The 20,713-nt window shown below is 38.7% G+C and overlaps 1 protein-coding gene across 1 annotated transcript in view; it reads left to right on the forward strand.

Annotated features, from left to right (window-relative positions):
• The window catches only part of BARD1 (BRCA1 associated RING domain 1), a 45,820-nt gene extending 26,025 nt beyond the window's left edge, over positions 1–19,795 (forward strand). Inside the window, exons 7-11 of the mRNA XM_075756015.1 lie at positions 4,561–4,669; positions 6,165–6,300; positions 7,330–7,422; positions 17,488–17,585; positions 18,293–19,795. Coding sequence (XP_075612130.1) covers positions 4,561–4,669; positions 6,165–6,300; positions 7,330–7,422; positions 17,488–17,585; positions 18,293–18,622 — 766 coding nt within the window. The 3' untranslated portion in view covers positions 18,623–19,795. The remainder of the gene's footprint in view (positions 1–4,560; positions 4,670–6,164; positions 6,301–7,329; positions 7,423–17,487; positions 17,586–18,292) is intronic.
• Positions 19,796–20,713: the final 918 nt, after the last annotated feature.

The raw sequence follows: 20,713 nt of genomic DNA on the forward strand, positions 1-20,713 counted from the left end.
ACTAACATAACCCTCGCCATCAGAGAGCTGAGACTCGGCAGTTTCAGATTTAGATCGTCAGGTCCACAGACCCATCCAGTACATCTCATTCCAAGTGTCCTTCAGGCTTTTTTTCTCCTTGCATGTTAATGCATAGTGCATTAAGAAGTAACTGTATGTAATATGAAGCAGCTACATATGTTTTGGACCAAGCAAATACAGATGAGCACTACCTCTCTTGTCAGAAAGCAATCCGGGGATTTCAGTAGTCTTTGGCAAAATTTTTCTTTTTTTAAATCTGTAAGATTTAATAATTGTGGTACTTCATTTGCCATTTGAAGCTTTCACTGACTGGGAAAGATATGAACTACAAATGAAAAATATTATATGGACCAGTGGACCTATTAATTGTCCTGCTGGTCTAGTTAATTTTTTTAAGTTAATCTCCTACACATAGCTAATTTATATTTTTATAGCTTTTTTCATGTGCTCACTCTCTTGAATTCTGTCTTTTTTTCCCTGCTTCACAGCAAGCCAAGTGATTTGAAAAATTAGATCTGTGCATTTGCAATTTCACAGTACTTCCTAAATGCTTTCACTGAAATGGACTATCTTGCCAGTTCTTCATGCACAATAAGTTTAGCGTTTGTAAAAATTGTTGTGTTGCCCGATGTTTTGGGGGCTTTTTTAGGTGTTGGCTGTCTTTGAGTAGTTGTGAGTCTGATTTTGAACAAGCCTGGGGGAATGCTTAGGGATAGACTGTGGTCCTCAATTATGAATGGCATAGGGGCAAAAACTATTATAACCTGCAGTTAATTCCAGGAGGCATTAGACCCATGACACTGGTATAATTTTGTCTGCTTTTTCTAAGTCAAGATAGTGCAGGACTTCACTGTCTAAGTCCAAGACAGTATGCTTAACTTCCTGCTGACAGCAGGTTAATTAAAACCCTGGCCCTGTTTAGGTATCTAAGAAGGTCTTTCTGGCTACACAGATTAAATTTTCTTCCTTCTGTCAGGTTCAAAAAAGATTTCTGCTTACCGCGCTCTCAAAATACGGGTGCTGACTGGAGAGCCCCAAACTGGTCAGATTTCCACACGGGAATTAGTGCACTGGGACCTGGTTGGGGAACTGCCATTCAGTATTGAACCCTTCTGTGGGGCTGAGGTAAAACTTGGCTTATGCTTAGCTGTGGAACAGCAAATAACTTTTGGTATCAAAACGGAGCAGTTTAAAACTGCTGATTACAAAGTATTATGCAGTCATTGTTTGCTTGTATTGGAAGCTGTGCAAGTTTGGGGCTTCTGAAGAACTGAGAGGGGTGTCTTCCCATTTATCATCTCTCCTCTGGTCGCTTATTTCCTGAAAGTTTAATGGAACATTTAGAAGGTAGCTGTTAAGTTTCTTTTTCATTATAGCAGTAACCTCTGTTGTCTTCATACCTAAGACTTCAGCAGTGTTGCACCATAAACTGAATCCCATTTCTAAAGCTTTTCATAAGAAGGTCTTTGATCTGTCAGTCCTTAAGATACCATCTGTCATCTCATGTAAAGTCATACTCAGCAGATTACGTTGAGTTGCTCGTCATTGGGCTCATCTTTGTTCTCAGCACAGACATCCTACGCTTTGATTGGAATTTGTTCTAGCTGTAATAGCCCTCTACTGACTATTCAGTACCTTGATGACTGACTAATAGGAGACTGCTTGCATCAGAGGATACATCTGACTCTAGACTGTTTAAAACAACTTGCAAAAAGCCCACTTGCATTCTGGCAGACAGTGCGTGCCTTGGAGACCTGGCAGTGTAGCTTAAGCACCGCAGACCCTTATTTCTCTCTTGCAGAAGCAGTGGTGTCTGTCTTCCCTCTGAACGTGGAACTTGTCCTGTTAATCACATGCACTGGTCCTGATCTCAAGAAACCCAGACCTATAGTAGGAGCACACATACATAGTTACTGATATTTCCAAAAATGCTGTGTTTGTGTGTTGGGGTGGACCAAATGTGCATGTCCCACTTAATTTTGTTTTGCAAACTGGATCAAAATTCATGTTTTACTCCAAACAAGGTAGATTTCTGTTCAGCTGGGCTGAATAAAGACAGATTTGAGCATGCATTTTTGCCAAAAGCTTTTTTTATCCCATTCCTGTGCCTTATTGGTGTTCTTGTGGCTGCACAGATCTGGTCCTTGATAGGGTTAAAAATAATATACATTCCTAATATTTTAAAAAAGGTTCCTCAAGTAACTGCACTGATAGTTGTACCAGCCCAACAGAGACCTGGCCAAGGTCTCTTTGATCATGATTATTTACTTTTTGGATGGTTAGTGGGTGCCTAACTAAAAAGAACAAATCTGGTTTTCATGCTTTTTTTTGTTTTAAAGGATGTGTAACTTAATACCATACTCAAAATCGGTTTTCTGGATGTGTTCCTGGTCTTAGTTTTTATTTGTAAAATAAAAACTTTTTCTCACTTAAGCTCAACAAGCTCTTAAGCCAATCCCTTGAGCTGGTGTTCGTTTATTCAGACCTCAGCTACCAAGTTTGTCACATTTTACTTTACCCTTGCCACCTGAACATCCTATGAATAGCCATTAGTTCTTCAGTGTTGCAAAATAATGGGATAGCATTTTGCAACACACTGGTAAGAAGTGACTGAAGTGATCTTAAAAATGGAGGGAAAAAAAATTAAGTGAATACAGAGGGGGTAGCTGGAGCTTTTATTAGTACAGTTTAATTGGCAAAAAATGTTTTATATTTAACTGTAGTGGCCTCTATATTTATCTATGGTAAACATTGATGAGGCTTTTTCCAACAGTCAAGCATCTTACTGTGACTTGGTGGGGGAGACACCGCCGAACTTCTGCTACTGACATGCAGTGATTTCCTCCCCCTGCTTAGCTCACAGTAAAAGGTCAGCCATCTAGTCTAAAGGTGATTTTAGTGTATGTGCTAATTTCCCCACACACACGCTCTCCGGATGCATTGTTCAAAGGAACTGTCCTGCAGCAGTTTGAGTCGAATATGGCCCTTATTTAAAGAAAGGGCAAGAGCTACCCTGATGATGCATGACAAAGCAGGAGCAGCATGACAATATTTAATGGGCTGCAACTCGCAGGACTGGGCTGAGATTTAACCAATTATCTTTTAGTCTGCAGAATTTGTATTATGCTAGCTCTTTGCTCATTAGCAGCACAGAAGAGCTTGGGGTTGGTAATACTGTAAAACTAGCAACTGTAAAATACCATCCTAGAATCTTCTGTGGGATTTCTGTGAATTGCTGTTTTCCCAAGAGGCCGTGTTAGTGAGCGGTGCTCTGTCAGAGGCGTAGAAAGGTGCTGAGGTCAGATGCGTCTTTCAGCTTTGCACTGGCCAAAGCCCCCCAGTTAAGTCAGAGTGAAGACTTAATTATTTGAGCTTCTCTTTGGGCTGGATTGGGTTATGGCTTTATGTGGAATTCCCTGTAAAACTTCCTAGATTCTTACTCTGCACAGGAACACGTGGCTAACTAAGAGACAGCGCTTTGAAGATGCAGTGGCTTTTTGACCTCTTTAAATGTTTCATTGTTTGATGACTAAGCTTGCCGGATTTCAGATACTGAGTCAGGGCTTTGTTCTCGGTGTCAAGCTTCCCCTTCATAACGAGCTCTTATTATGCCTTTTGAGAGCCAGAGCTACATGAGGTGGGGAGAAGAGGATCAGCTGGAATAGCCATTATTCTCAAAAAGGGCAAAGCAAGCAGAATATTTCCCAAGAGTGCTGGCAGAGGATCATCATGTTTGTTAAGGGCAATTATACCTGTTCTGCGGTTTCAAGCTTTCCTCTATTGACTAATGTCCTGCAGCTGCAAAGTTGTGTGAAGAGGAGCTAGAAGCCATGCCTGTGCTTGATGTTGTGTTTATAGCAAATCATATCTGTCTGGGTAATGCTGAAAGAATGAGGGAGGAAACGGGTCTTGAAGCATATCTAATAACTGTGGGGTGCCACATTGGGTGAATAGTGTTCAACAGAGTCGGCAAACCGACTAAAATTTGAATGAATTGGCTATAATGTGTTCTGTGGAACAGCATACTGAGGGAAAATGAGATGCATACTCAAATTTTGGAAGCGTGAGGGAGTCACAGTTCCCAAGTAGGAAGCAGATAGCTTTTCCCATAAAAGCATAACCACATCGAGCTCCAATGTTTAACGCAGTGTGTAGAATCTTCTGACGTGTCTTTTACGGCAAATGGGTAAGCCAAAAATACATTTTCTTGGTTATGACTGCAATGAAAGATTAAAGCTGAAATTTCCGAGTCTTGTGAATGATATCAAAATGCTTCTTGAAACAGTTTAACAAGGACTGTGGCTTATTTAACTGAAGATACTGCTCTGAACATCCTTTACTCCTCAGCTGAATGCAGCAGATTGTAGTTCAGTATCCATCTGTCTTGGATGCAATTCTTACTTGAAGCTTTGTGGTTTTTAGCTGAAATTACATATTAATAAGAAAGTGGGAGGGAAAGCTACCCAGCTAATGTGCCCAGTTAATTAAGAATCAAGTCACATTTTATTTACTTAAACCCATCTGTGCTTGTTTTGCCAGTAATATATTTGGGCTGCGGCCTGTGGACTACGCGGAAAGCGAAGAGATGAAGTCTGTGCTAATGTTACCAGTGAAGGATGAATCATTTTCATTTAACCACCCCTCTGAGGTAAGTGTGTGTGGTTTTGTTTTGCTTTGCTTTTTTAGGAAACTGTAAGTTCATCCTGTAAGTATTGAAGGCTTGGACCTAAGCACAATACATCATTTGCCTTTACAGGGAGATTTAAAATAGGCTGGGAAACTAACTTGGACAGTATTTCTAGAATGTGTGTGGGACACTTACACACTAGGATATTCTATGTTATAGCTTTATCTGGGAGGAGGATGAATACTGTGTTAATCTTGAAGTATCATTGATTGAACATTGCTATGGTTGTTGGTTTTTCTGCATATTTAAATGCGTTCTACTTGCCAAACTGGCTGAAAGCAGCAGCAGTCTTTGCTCCAGGTGCTTTTTGTGTGCCTTTAAAAGGCAGCTCCAGGAATGTCCTTTTGCCCAACAATGAAGATGCCAGCTCAGCAGCTGAAAACAGCTTTTGGAAGATTGTTTTTGGGGTTTTTGTTTTTCCCCTCTTTTTGTCAGAATTCGCAGACTTGTGACCAAAATCAAGTTATTCAGACTTAACAAATTACTGCATTATGAAATGCTTTGTGCTTCCTAATGAATGATCATTAAACTGACCTGGTTGATACAAGCAGTCCTAGTCTACTCCAGGGTATACAGCCTGTTACGATTCCTCCTTGTTGAGGTAACAAGATACCCATGACCAAAAGTAAACGGTTGCAGATGAATCGGCAAGGATATGACTTCCACCTGTAGCAAATGTAAGATGCAGCTCTTCTGTCACAAACAAAATACTCGGTATTTGCAGTTGCTTTGGGGTGAGTGCATGCCAATGGATGGTTACCAGCTCATATGGATCAGTGGATCCAAAGTCCGAGGCTTTAGGGGTAACAGGGTCTCTGAGGTATGTCTGTACTATGGAACCTCGGAGTACTTACAAAGACCCAAGAGTTGAAGTATCACATCGTTGTCAGCATAAAACTTGAACAAGCAGCTCATCTTACTTTGCATTAGTAGTATCTGCATAAGAAACTTAAGCATTCATGCCCTACAGGGCAGTGTATTAGAGACTTTTTAGTAAAAGGAAATGCAGGTGTTAATTATACACTACCAATATGTTAAGTAACCTGTATCTGTTGGTAATACTTCACTAAAAGTAGGAGGCTTTACTACTTCATAAGGAAATTTTTTCCTCTCCTTCAACACTGTGGTCAGCAAGGCTGTTTACAGAATGTTCAACCAGATAAACGTGTGCCCATCACTGTCTTTTTTTCTTCCTTGCTTTTTGCTTTTTTTAAACTGATGCACAAGCTGTTTTGGTACCTTGCATAAGCTAAATGAAGTACCTCTACTGTCAAGCTTTTTTCCTCTACAGCTGGTTTGTCACACAGAGATTTATTTATGGACCCTGTCCACTAAGCTTGCCATGAATTGTTTTTCAAAATGCTTATACTTTATTTAATAAAGCTGTCAAACAAGCTAGTTGCTTTCTTTATGTTCCCAAGCATTCAGCTTATGGCAGGCCTTTCTGTTCATGCAGGCACTGAGCCCCAGCCAGCCAAGAGATGGACCTCTTGGTATACTGGGGAGCAGTCTTAGTTCAGAGCAACAGAAATTGCTGAACAAACTAGCAGCAGTCCTGAAGGCTCGAAGGTACACTGAATTTAATAACAGAGGTATGTAGTCTTGTTGAAATATCTCTGTCCGGATATAAGTAACAAGAGTTCTGCAGTTTATCCTTTAAGATACTAGCTGCAACATGTTTTTTTAATTATTCTTAGTAAATGCAGTTTCTGAAATCCCCGAATTATAGCAGTAGTAGAATGATGGTGTCTTTTGTTGCATTTAAACACACATAAAGCCTGCTTGGTTACTGAAGGCGGGAGACTTCTGGGGGAGCCACGCTATGACAGTATATTGTCTGTTATTTAAAATCCATAAGTTCTCCTCAAAGACCTCTTCTCTTTACAGTTCTTTTACCATCTTTAAGGTCTCTGCTCATATGAGACATCCTGTAAGGTTTTTATCTTCCAGAAGTGAGTCTTGGGCAGATGGTGGCTTTAGAAAGAGAATGTGACTGACTCAAAGTTGACAAATTTCTTCTCACATGCTACCTTCCTTCGAATTTCATTCTGCATGAAGATGATGGAGCCAAATTACAGGGCTTGGGAGTTTTCTTTGGCTCCCTTTTGATAGGGATAACATTGTCTTAATACCTCCTACTAGATTTTCTTTGGAGTGCTGCTTCTCCTGCTTGTGAAAGAAATGCTAAAGTAATTTTCCCCTACCATCATTCACACCCTGATTACTACTCCAGAAATGTGAGTTGAGTTCTGTTAGCTTTGTGCTAAAGCAGTGAGATCCCATAGTAAGATTCCTGTCAGAGTTAAATATAACTTCAAAAGGATTGAAGAAAAAATACTATCCTGTAAACCGGAGCCTCATCTGAAGATATGTTAGCTTAGAACTATAAAAATGTGACTTCCCTGTTTCACAGCAAGTATATGTTGAAACCCAAAAAACTTCTAATAGCGCTTCTATTTACTTGTATCTTAGTCTCAAAAATTACATACTTGTGCTGGAAAGAGTGGTTGATAAATTATTATAGTCTGTTTATTCTTTAAATAGTGATTGATTGCTTTTCAGCTAGGCATGGTTCTGATTTTTATGTGCTTTTAGTTCTACTGATGTAATCTTTCTCCTAGTAACTCATCTTGTTATCCCTGATGTTCCCATGCCAAGTACTGTGAAATGTATGATGGCTGTTCTGACTGGATGTTGGGTCCTCAAGTTTGAATGTAAGTATTAAATATGTGGGATTCTTTGGGCTTTTAAACCAGAAGTTGTAGATGGGATTCCAGAGAAAATTTTCTTTTTCAGCAACTACCCTAGTATCAATACTGGCTTAACATAAAGTGTGAGGGTTTTGGGTTTGTAATCTCCTGCATGACAAGAGATTGAATTAAACACAACTACTCCTTCCTTGGCAAATGTGTGCATTTCATTATTAGATCTGTTAGGTAGGTCATACCCTAAGTATCGGTGAGGAGTGAATTTGTTCATTGCTACATTAAGAGTGATTTGGAAGACTATGGGAAATATTCTGGGAGGGGAGGAAGGAATGTGTTAAATTCCTAGGTTTCTTATAAGCAGCTTCTATTGAAACTGATGGGGAAACTTTTGCTTGCTTGGGGTGTGTGATTAAGGCCTGTAGGAAGGTAAGGTGTTGCCTATTTATATACAAGCTGAGATCTGTTGAGAGTTAAAACTTGTAACCAAAGTTATGCTGTCAGCTGATCGTAACCCCTGTTTGCACTTTGTATTAAAAGTTCTGTATTTGTTGGGAAAGCTGCCAGGCTCTGTGCAATCGCAGGCTCAGGCAGATCAAATATATACGTACCTTTTGATACCTATTTCTGTACATGTGAGCCCTGCGGACTGGAGTGCTCTTCAACTACAATAGTAACCTCCGAGGTGACTTGCATAGTGTCCCGTTAGCATGCAAGTACTTGTTTAGATGTCATCTTTCATGCAATCCTTAACTAGTTTTTATGCGGTGCGTGCTTTGCCATATAGCTGTTCTGTGGACTTACACTCCAGATTCTGTTTTGTATTTATTCTTTGTAATATATTTCTTAGTATCTGCTTTCATAGTAGTTGTAAAAGCCATTTTCTTCTCCTTGACCTTTATATTTAAATCCTTTTAGCTAACCACTACACTACAAATGAGTTAATTATCCATGGAAAACTCACAGACAAATTTCATTCCAGTTTTCTACTGTGTGACTAAACATCAGAATATAGAGATTCTTTAATGGTCTGAATTTTCCAGTCACTAATGTTTATGAAGGCATTGCTTAAAGCTTCAAAAGCTGCATACTAGTTTTTCAAATAAAGCACGTCATCAGACTCTTTGAACATTGGACTGTTTTTTTCAGAGTGCTTATTTGGCTTCCAGATAGGCAGTGGATTTCTTCCATGCCTTTTTTTTTTTTTAAAGGCACTGAATTTAGTGTTGCCTCAAATGTTTCCTGCAACACTTAGAGTGGCTCCTGTGTTTGGCCTTACAAGCATTTGCAAAAGCAAAACATTTGTGTTGTCTTTGTACTGTGATTCTTACAAACAGGAGTAGCTTCTTGTTGAATATGTAACGTGGAGAAATACTATTTATGCTGAAGGAAGCAGATGGATTTAATAACCTCCAGAAACTTTGCTGCTAAGTAGAAGGGAGATGGCTTCGTGTTTGAGGGTAGGGATGCAGCAGGAAACTCAGAAGGTCTAGAAGCGACGTTTGGGTTGTGTAATGGGAAAGGGTGTTTTCAGGTGCTCTGGAATGATGGCCTGTTTATCTAAGACTGAATAATCTTTTTCTGTAGTGAATCATTGTGGGTTCTTGGCTTCACTCAGCTCAGGAGATCTGCATACCTTCTATCATAAGTGCTAGGGTGGTTTTCCTTCATTTCATTTTATTTTCCTGCTAGTCAGATCCTTAGAAAACTTCAGCTGAGTGGTAGAGAAATTTAATTAGCGAGACCTAAGTTTAAATCTTTGTGGAAGAACTTTTATATTTAGTGATTAGAAAAGAAAAAATAGTGTAGTGGTTATTCAGGGAATATTTTCATATTTTTTGTTTGCAACTGAGTTTTATTTTATGTTGTTAGTACTGATTAGTACAATCCTGACTGCTAATGCTCCCAGCTTAGTAAGCAACATACTACTTAAAAGCGAGTGATTCTCCTCCCTAGTGGGAAATGTTAGTAATAACTCATGGGGTCTGATGCAGCTAAGTGCCTATAATTAACAGCCCTACTCCATCTGTTCCCACCAGTCTGTTATTAGTCTTCTTCAGAGTCATTACAAGTTAAAGATTGTTATAACAAATAATGGGACTCCTGCTGATGGAACATTTGTCTAGGAAAAAGAGGTCTTTGCTTTTCCATAATTTCTCTCTTTATTTATCGTGGCTTTTTGACTTTTATTTGGATAAGTTTCCTTAAATGTGATGCAAATAAACTTCCAAAAGTGTGTGCATATTCTGGCTTCTGTCAAAGCCACTGCAAATAAATTGAAGGAGTTGCTTATGGTTCAGTGTTCTAAACTGTTCACTTAAAGTAAATCCATGTTCAAAAACTTCATTGAAATATATGAAAAAACCAAGCTCAACGTAGCATTTAATGAAATGCTGACTATGCATAAGTGAATATTTGAAAATATTTTTTTACTACAAGGTAAGCTGCATTTGACTGTTATTTCTAAAGTTATAGATAACAAATACTACTCTTTCAAAAAACATCTCATGATTACAAAGAAATGTATTTTATTTAAGAGTGTATTTCTTACATTAACTCTTCTGTTATAGCAGGCTTTCAAGCTGTGTTTCTCTAATAAAAAGCGATTTCCTTCTCTTGTATAATTCTATGGTGCTTCTATTTACGTGTGTCTATACACACAGATACGGCATCCCTTAGTATCAGTAGAGAGGTAATGTGGAATTTTCCAGCAGACTTTGACCTAAATGTAAGGCCCTCTTAAGTATTAGAGAGCCAAGATTTAAATATATTCAGTTTTGGGGTTCTCTTTGTCTTCAGGTAGAAGATGAGGATGAAAGGATGTCATCACTATGCAATATGGGATCTTCACAGAAGAAAAAATTCCCCTTACCAGTTGCAGTTCCGTATCTTCCATATATAATACACTGTCAGCAATATATCCACTTTCAAAGCAGCGTAGAATTCAATTGAGACACTGTTGTCCCTGTGCTCCTTGCCCTTGGCCATATCTTTCATTGGTTTCATTATTTTATTGCCTTCATTATTTCTGGGATGGTAATAGGGCACAATGTAGCATATCATTATCCTTCTGCAAGTAGGCTGAGACAAAGATTCAAGTATCACTGTGTTTCGTCAGTGCTTTTTGTAGAACATAGAATAGTGTAATTAAAAGCAGCAGAAGTCTTTAATAGCTTTTCAGCTTGTTTTTTCTTAAACTGATTGTCTTCTATTAAAAAGCAGGGAATGAAAAATGATCTCTGTAACGATATGCATTGAAACAAGCTTGTGTCGGTCTTTGCAGTGGAGTATCTGGCAGAATTCGAAGCATCTGATTGCTTATTCCCTCATCTGTTTTTTGCTTACCTGGAGCAGCAGCATTCAGAGCATTCAGCTCTGATCATTTAAAGAATTGCAAAAAAAAAACCCAAAACCACCCCACAAAACCCTGCTTTTCCTGTAAGGACTTGGAACAACTGGGAGTTGACTGGAAGAGCTTAAGGGATCGCATGACTGACATCTCGAGGTGAAAACATCTTTCTGAATTTCTTGGAGCAATAATGCCCGTCTTTGTTTAGGCTATTAGATGAGAGAAGTGCAAAGCTGTTTGAGCTGACTGCTTCTTAGGCTGTACTGTCTCTCTGCCATGCATAAACATCTTTTAGGTGACAGGCCGATACTCAGCAAAGCCCTCCCTCCTTAAAACAGCTCAAAACTTTTGATCACTGGAGTTTCACACTTGTCTTGTGGTTGGAGACTTCAACTGCCTCCTCCTACAAAAGGACTCGCAGCTCTGTGGGAGGTGGTAGAAATATCTAAAGTGCATATGCATGTTCTTGGATATATGGCAGAGGGGAATGTTTCACATCGATAGGGTCTAAACCTCTGCACTCCCACAGTGTCTGCGCCTTCTGGAAACGGGGGCTGAAACAGTTTTGCTTCAAAGTCAGCACAAGTTTAGACTGAAGCTGCTGGGATTTGCAGAGGAAGCAACTAGGGGCGGGATGTCTTCAACGCGCTGTTTGCAGAACTGGGAAGCGGGCTGGTTTTGCAATAAGGTCTAGAGGAAAAGGAAGCCATGTTTCTACTACTGCCTCTGTTCTCTGTCATCCAGATGGTCAGGGTTTCATATTTAGAGTCCTTTTGTTCTAATTAGCTTTTGGTTTGAAGAAAACATTACATTAAAGAAGCCCATTGTACGAAAAAAGATGGGGAATATTGCCTTCTTAATTTAAAAGTGCGTGACAGGATCCAGAACGAGAGGATGAGTGCTTCCAGTGGAATTTGACCTGACCTCTGCACCTTAGGAATGACTGCCTTCAGTCACTTTGATCAGTCCAGAAAACATCTGTGACAAATAGTGGGTTCTTAAAGAAGATAGGATGCTTGAGGGTTTATGTGAAGTAATAATTCTCATATTACATGCTTCTAGCTTCTGGGAATTGATGTTTAAGGACTTACTAAGCATCTGCTCCATCATGTTTAATAAATATCACCTGGATTAACTTGTTAACTCCCATTCTTAAGCAGATTGATTTTAGTCTCTGTAGCATCTTGTGGCATTTCCATGTGTTGAAAAAAATGGAAAATGGACTGCTTTTGTTTCACCAAATGAGATCTCTATGTCACTCCATGAAAATCTGTGATTCTAAAGTTACTTTATAAGCATATAAGACAATATAAAACTTCTTTTCTGTGCTGTACCAGAGACCAGTAATGCTGTTGATGAAAGCAAATTGAAGCTAGCCATGCCAAATTCCCCTAAGGCTTTCTCTCCATCCAGATTTCTTCCTTTTCTAGGAAAATAATCTCAACAAGCTTTACTCAGTCTCCATGTAGGTCTTAAAACCCAGTGCAGAGTGAGCTGAGGAAGTTTCTGTTGCAACCTCTACTAGGTCTTGGTTGTGTAGTATTTTATCTTCTTTGTTGCTATCATGTATTTCTAAATTACTTTTAGCTGTTTAAGAGATTTTTGGGACTAACCCCTGCTCTTTGCTTTATTAATGCAAATCCAACAAAACTCCACTAAGGTTAATTGAGTTACTGAGAGCTACCCCTGGGTATCTGGGAGTGATTAGAACTTGTTCTTGGCAACCAGTTCTTTTGTACTGCATCCCATTTAAATTGTTTTTGCTGATGCAGTTTGTTTCATTATAAACCAATAAGACTTACATGAATAAGGATTATAGGGCTCTGATCTTAAATTTTGCAAATAATGATTTCTTTATTTCTAGTACTAGTAGCTGCAGTTGTATCAGATGCCAATTAACGATACCATTAGAGTGGGCACCCTTTTAAGCTGCTTCCTCCTTATATACTGGAAGGTAAGAAGGTAGGGGCTGCTGTTCAGTGAAGTAATAAGGATCAGTAGAAGCAGTGATGCTTTACTGATCTTGCTAATGAGGGGAAAAAAATGAGCAGTATTCTCCTTGCCAAATGTGGTGGCATCAAGCTAAAATGCGGTTGTATTAAGCTAAAACCTTTTTTCTGTAGTATTTTCTAGGGACCTTAATGCAGGCTTGATTTTTTTTTTTGCTAGAATTTGGTGCAAATTATCTTATTTATATCTACAAATTGCAAGTGTGAAATCAGCTATTTAAGGGACTTTTAAACTTCTAATGCCCTGTATTTCTAGGGAAGAACCTTGCATGACCCCTCTGCACATCCAATCTTCCCTAGTATGGTTTTCTGTCGGGCAAACTTTATTAATGTGGGCTTGCACACTTGAACTGGACATAGCAAAACAGCTCTGGCCCATGTGAAATGGAAAAATGCCCCTTGCCTTGGAACAAGTCTTACCCTTTTGTGGGTAACTAATCCAGCTACTGTGATTAAACTAGAGGGCTGTTAAGAGTAGTTGCAATAATCACCCTCTTCTCTTTAGGGAAGAGAACATGTTAAATGAAGAAACTTGATCAACCTCAAATCTTAGAAGGTCCACAGCTCTTATTGGCAATAGTACCAAGGAATAAATCAAGATTGGCTGAGATCCTGAGTAAGTTGAGTGGCTTTAGAACAGAACAGACCAGATTTTTTAGTCAGGCTTCCCTGTAAAGAATGCACAGATTGTGAATGTGGGAAGGAAAACAACATAACACTGATCTCTACCCCCTCCTAAAATTGCAGGTGTTTACTTTCCCCTCCATTTTCAGAGAGCTTCTCTAAGGATGTCCTTGTCCTTCTGAGATTGTCAGTCCTGTTCAGAAATCTTTTTTGTGTAAGTACTTAAGGTGTCCATCTCAATTACAGAAGGGAGGTGGCATAGTATTGATGGTATCCTGATCACTTTTTAATTAGGGTAATAGCATTTTTTTCTTTATTCCATTCATTTGACTGGTGTCTTGGCATCAAGTTCTCACTGGTGGCTTTTCTATACAGTGCCGAACAAATTAAGAGTATGTAATCTCAGGAGTTCTGGGAATCAATTTAATGTGGCTCCTGTTTGAAGTCAAAGGGTACTCTTTACCTCTGACTTAAATAGGAGTGCTCTAAGATCAACAGAGCTTCTGGAAATGTTCCTATAAAAGTAGTGGAGTGATATATCTGAGTACAGTATGGAATTTTATTTCCTTTTATATGTCCTCTTAATCACAATGACACTTAGTCTGATGGAGAGACTGTTAAAGGGGAACTGTCATGTTATCCAGCCACTTATACACGTTAGCAGCTTTAAAATTAATAATGCCTACTCAAGATGAAGACTTGGGCTTTACTGAGCGAACTCAGCTTAGCACTCAGTTGTCACAGAAAATAAAACCCCTAGCTGTTTTAAAAAAGAAAAAGTTGGAAGGGTGCCTACAGTATCGTCTAATCTTCTGTTTGTATCCCTTCTCTTAAGCGTGAGATAGAGGGGTTTTAGCATGAGGTCATCTCGTGGTGGTTGTACCATCTCTTAGACGAATGAGAGAGCCTGTACGTGCCTGGTGCTTCCAAATGACACTGTAATGCAAGCAAAGCTGAAGATGCTGTCTTTGAGAACCTCGCTTAGACTGTTGCATCTGGTTGGAGTCACTGCATCTGAAAATGGTAATGCAAAATTAACGATCCAGAATCAAGTGACTTTACACTAAGTTTTGTGTGGAGAGGGGGGAGAAAAACAGGCAAATAAGAGCCTTTTTAGATAAATGCATAATGTAACACAACTTGAGCCTTCTGTCTTTTATCTCAAGTGTGAGAACAGGGGGATACTTCCCTCTCTTGTTTTGCTGATTTCTTTTTTATTATGGTGTGTGAATCGTTTAATTCTTAGTACAACATCTCTCACTAGTATGCAGGGGTTGCTGAAGGAAAAATGAGCAACTTGGGGACAAATCAGCCTGAACAAAGTCTGCAGTTAAAGGACATACTGGTCTCTATCATTTAAATTATTTTAGCTTCCTATGTCTAGTTAGGAAACCTTCCCCTGTGGATAGATACTCCTTGACTGTTCACCTTAGGGTTGTAAACACTTCCTCAAACATCGGTTGCTAACTGCATCAGTTTTCGGAATATATAGCTAGACCATGGGTCTGATGACACGTGCCGTGCCGTTTGCCTCATTTCCTTGTTCCTAAGGCTCTCCTTTGGCTGTTACCCTGTGTTGTCTTGTCTCTTTTCAAGTGGTAGTCTTACTACAGACGAGTTGTGCTGTTGATAGTAAGATTGCTATGAAGTATGTTGAAGCCTGAAGCACCACCTCTTCTGAGCTTGAGGATTCTGATGACTTTCTTTCCTCTTTCGCTACCTGCACGTAGACGAAGTGTTAGACGAGACTGCTTGAAATGTCCCTGAGCACGATGGTTCCAAAAAGAATTTGTTCTTATCTATCAAATATGACAAGACTCATGAGTCAGAGCAAGTTCTGCTTCTACATCTTGCATGAAAAATACATTCAGGAATTGAAAATGTACTATTCTACCATCACCAAAAAACATAGAATGTTGCTCCACAAAGGGGTGTGTGTGTGTAGGCCTAACGGTGTTGCCTCTTAACATATTTATGTTAGAGAAGCATGAAGGCACTGAGAACTTATGTTCATGGCTTTTCATCCTGTCTGGAATAATAGCTTTTGTGCCACAAATCTGTTATGATTCTAGCTGGTTAAGAAAAGTTAAAATTAATGAGAATGCTGATCATGCAGACATGGCTAGACAAATGGTCTGTTTGCATATTTTTCAGTTTTTCAAGGAAACAGATGTTTATCTTGTGTCCTGTTTTCATTATATCTGTAAGAACCACGTGGCTGAGTTTCTCTTCTTGCTGTCTTGGAGGATTGTCATTACCTGTGACAGTCTTTGACATGTTACAAGGAACGTTGAGGCATACAGATTCCTTGGATGACTTGGCAGTGTAAAATGGACAGACATAACCTATTTTGCATTTTCTAACATAGACATTCCACTAACATGAGTCACTTTAATGACTTTTTTCAGGCAAATAGCAGTACAAAAAGACATTGTAGTCTTTTGTATTCATTCAACCTTTTATTACTTTCCTATCACATTTGCTTCATTTACTGATGCTGGCACTAGATGCTCAATTTGTGATGTACTCATTGTATAAAAACCTCAGCTCTGTAGTGAAAGTCCTTGAAATGAGCTTTTGATGGTAGATTGAAATAAGACATGCTCTTAGTGAATGGACAGTTCTGTCCTTAAGACTAGATGAGATGTTTTTTCCTTTATTGTAAGTGGCACCCATTAACATCTGTATTTTCTTGGGAGGAAAGAATAGCTGTGTAAGAGGTAAATTGACACAGAAGTCTTTTTTTTTTTTTTTTTAAATCATCACAACTCTATAAAAAATACTGAAATAACTTTTTAGATTTATTTTTGAGTTATGAGTGCTTTGCAAATAAGATATCAGTATTCAACAAGTATCAACCTGATACTTGTACGTGGGGGGAGATGCATATTGTCATAGTATTCAGGCAGTTGTTGTTTTCTGTATAGGCTTATCTTTTTTTCTGTAAGTACATTGCGGAGGACTTCTAGTAAATAAAATATGAATTCCTGTTCCATTTCCTGAGTTTAAATGAAGTGGTAGTAAATTGCTAATAGTTGGCTTTCAAGATCTCTCCGTATTAGATATTCCTATCTATTGGCTGCCGTGGTATCCAAGTACCTTTGTCAGTGATACTCCTCTTCATAGTCTTGGGCTTTCTTCCTTTTTAGGATCCAACCCCCACATTTTACTTCTGATTTTCTTTATTTTGTGGTTTTTTAATACCATAGGTTTCATATTTGTACAGTAGAAATAAATTACCTGAGTAAGAAGCACTCTGCAAGGAGTGAGGTACTGCTTTAAAAGTTATAACCTTGACAATGTTTTAAGTCCTCATGGAACAGTTTTCAAAATCAGCTTTGCAAACTTTCTTTCTTGGGTAATTTTTATTAATGAGTGCAATGTACGTGCAGGCAAAATGTTCCATCCTTGAATGCGTGATCACAGCAATTTCTTTTCCCAAAGTGAGGTCAGGTAGTACGTTTAACTGATGTTAGTGATACATTAACATCAGCGCATTCTGTATTGGAAAAAATAACTAGCCTTAAAACAAGGTAAAAACACGTTGACTCTAAAAGACAATCTCATTATCCAGCAGTGGTAACAAAAATGAATGCCACTGTTAAACCCTAGCATAAATCTCCAGTTTGTGCTGATCTTGGAGACCTTGAAATCCCATCTGATTTGTTATTTGAGGCCATAAGCTGTTCAGAAACAGCTTTGTGCTTGCTTTGTAATGGCTCTTTATCAGGCAATTGCTTCCATTTCATAACTGCGGAGTTTGTTCTACATGCTGGCTTTAAGCGTCCAAATGATCAGCAATTTGACATTTGACATTAAGTGGTTGACCTTTAGTGGGTAAGAGGAGGAAAAGCTAATAACTCCTAGTGTTTACAGCACTGATCTTCAATGTGATATTACTTCTCCCCATCTAACTTTCCTCTTCAACCACTGTTGTAAATTTTTTCAAGTTTAAGAGCAAATTGCTAAAGCATTCAAGCTTTGATGCTATGCGGATGCAACGTTTTGCTTTGTGGGTGATCCTTCTTAGTGCAACGTTTTAGTCCCTGAAACATGGAGTCTCTAATCTTTGCCGTATTGTGTTTTTTGTAGGGGTACGAGCCTGTCTAGAAACCACAGTTCGAGAACAAGAGGAGAAGTATGAAATCCAAGGTGGCCCACAAAGAGGCCGGCTCAACAGAGAACAGCTGGTGGGTTTTATTGCTTGAGACAGATTATCTTAATGACCTCTGGTTCATGCATTTTTGCCCTTTGCCACATATGCAGGTGCAGCAGATGTAAAATTTTAATGTGGTCCTGTACAGAAATTTGATTATGTGCAAGGTGTTCGAAAGAACTGCGAACACCCATAAAGCTGTCACTTCCTCTATTAGTGGATATGTTGCTGTGACCTTGTCCGAGGGAACGCTTGTATTGCATTCGTGGAGGAAGCTGAATGGGACAGGAAGCGATGCTGCTTTGGCCTTCACTGCTCAGCTTTAGAACCTAGTTGAAATTATCTGCAAGTTGAAAGAAAAATGGGTTTAGTACTACTTGTTTCCATATAGGGCCACTTTTATATTTAACTGCCTTAATTTCTGGTTACTTTCTGGATTACACTGGAGAAGTTCATTAAATGTATTGTAACAGTGATAACAATAGCTGTAAATATTCCTAGCTCATAGTTAAACCCTGTTGTGCTGGGAAATATTTAAACATAAGCAAGAATTTACCATGTAGGCAAGCTTTTCTTGGTTGTGTACTTGTACCGAGGACCTTACATGTTAAGCTACTGTTCTAGCTTCCAGTGTTGGTTATTTTAAATTGCAGTTTTTTGTAGGCACTGATTGTTCCTTTCCACTTTTTTTCCCTCAGTTGTGAAGTCCTGTATTTATACTTTCTGTTTTTTTCTACTTAGCTGCCCAAGTTGTTTGATGGATGCTACTTCTATTTTTTGGGATCTTTCAAGCATCACCAGAAGAGTGATCTTGTCGAGTTGGTCAAAGCAGCAGGAGGACAAATTCTGGTTAGGCAGCCAAAACCAGACAGTGACGTGACGCAGACAATCAACACGGTGGCTTACCATGCAGAATCAACTTCTGACCAGAGATTTTGCACTCAGTATGTAATCTATGATGTGTCTTCTAAATTCAAGCCGCAGAAAATTCGTCAGGGCAAAGTCTGGATGGCCTCCTCCAGCTGGCTTATAGACTGTGTGATGTCGTTTCAGCTCCTGCCTGTCAAATGAATATCAATGTCTTACGAACGAGGTTTTAAAATGTGGTTAATCTTGAGCAGTTGGAAGACTTTGGTAAACACTGGTCTGAAGCGATGATTTACGTTTTGCACTTAGGAATACAGGAGAGCTTTGACCATTTAAATGAGTTACTAAGATCACTGATACGCTGGAATAAATGAACTTATAGCGGAGGAGAGAGATAAATATACTGCATTGAAAAATGTGCCTTGGGTTATTTAGTATGCTTTATTTTTGCATTTAACTTGTGTATAATCACTGACGTTTTGTAACTAAGATTTTGCACAATTAAACCTTTTGCATTCTTGATTTAAACCAGCCCTTCCTAGGTGATAGAGCATGACCCCATTTCTTTTTAATATCCATTGACAAGGATCTACTGTGTGTGTCAAGATATCCCAGCCAGGCCAGAATTTCTATTTTTTAAAAAAAGGACTCTGCATGTGAACATAGGCGGTTACCTGTATAGACATCTCTTCTGTCAGATGACATGTGATGTTTCTTGTAACTTCCAATAACTGAATTTTGCAGGAAATTCTCAGCATGGGATAAGCCTTGTAGAAATTAGAGCAGAGCTAATGGCCTGAATTCATTTGAAAGTAGACAGTTTTGAAAACACTCACTTTAAAACTCTTGGTCTACAATTCCTTATTAGTAGCAAGAGTACTGCTTTATTCACTTCTGTCCTCTTTCACGCCTGTAAATGTGTAACTCCAATTCTGTTTTCTGAAGGTTTCTAAGCATCAGGATCCTTATTAAATTACTAAAATAAAAAAATATTTCTGTAAGTATGGATGATTGCTATCATGGTTACTTTAATGAAAAAAAATTTATTGATCACAAAAATTATGCCTCACTTTGCACAATTGTTCTTGAACTTAGCTGGCTACATTGGAGAAATATTTGATTCATATTTTTAAAATAAATTTTAAAAAAATAAATTCGCTTCTCCTAATTGATCATAAGTTATTGTTCGAATCTTACTTCCTCGCTCTGTGCTCTTATGTAATATCTTGCATCTTTTGTATTGCCTTAGTTTGTAAATTCATAATTTAAAAATGGTGTCTTGTGATAATATACAGCGTGAACAATGGTTTTGGGATAAAAAGTTTCTTGCGTTTGCTCTTGTATTGCTTGTAAAAATAAAACTTCTGGTGCTAGTAAGTTTGGAGTATCTTACTGCATGATCTTAGCTGCAGAATAAGTACACAGTCTGTATGTACCTCAACAGGTAAATGGAAATGTAAGTACTTTCCTGTGAACTAGATACAGCTGTGAAGATAGCATATCCACCTGCAAGAGCAGCTCTTCAGTGTAAGAGACGGTTTTCTGCAACCGTTGCCCCTGGAGATCCTATGCCAGCTTTCAATATGCTCTGTAGAACTCTTAGAATTATACACTTCATGTATAACAGGTATAGGTTTCAATAGCATCTACTGGATTTCAGTAGCTGGAGTATCTTGATCTATCACTTAAGCTAGATTGAATCATTGCTCTTCACTAAATGCAGTTCTGAAGTACTTGCACGTCTGCGTGAGCGAGCAAAAATGTGAGGCTCGTTAATAAATGGAACAACCCACGGGATGAATGTGTTTTGGGGTTTTGTGCGGATAAACACCGGCAGCAAATAAGGTACTGAGTCAATACTGTGTGGATTTGGTCATTTATTTTAACAATTGTAGTGCATTTTAACTTGGCATTTCATAGCACATCAATATACCTAATGCTGTATTCTTTGCAAAAGTAGCAGTGAATCTCGGCAAAATTCTTAAGAGTGGAGCTTTTCTGCTGTGTACCACGCAGAAATTTGGCCCATCAGTAATCCTGTTCTTTTGTCCTGAAGTAGAGACAGCAGATTTACGGATTTTTAAGAGCCATTGTTCCTTGGAAGCTGAACAGAAACTGTTAGAAAATTGTCATCAATATTATTTTTTTCTTTTCAGCCACACTCTGAACTTTTCCGAAGGTCTTGTTCCTTTGAATCAAGTCATGTTTTCAAGCAGAGTTACTATCAAATCACACTAAGGATCCCTCCGGGCCATACTGAGGAGTGATCCTTACCCCTCTCAGTGACACGTACTC

Source organism: Balearica regulorum, chromosome 6, assembly GCF_011004875.1.
Source record: "Balearica regulorum gibbericeps isolate bBalReg1 chromosome 6, bBalReg1.pri, whole genome shotgun sequence".
Classification (NCBI taxonomy): domain Eukaryota; kingdom Metazoa; phylum Chordata; class Aves; order Gruiformes; family Gruidae; genus Balearica; species Balearica regulorum.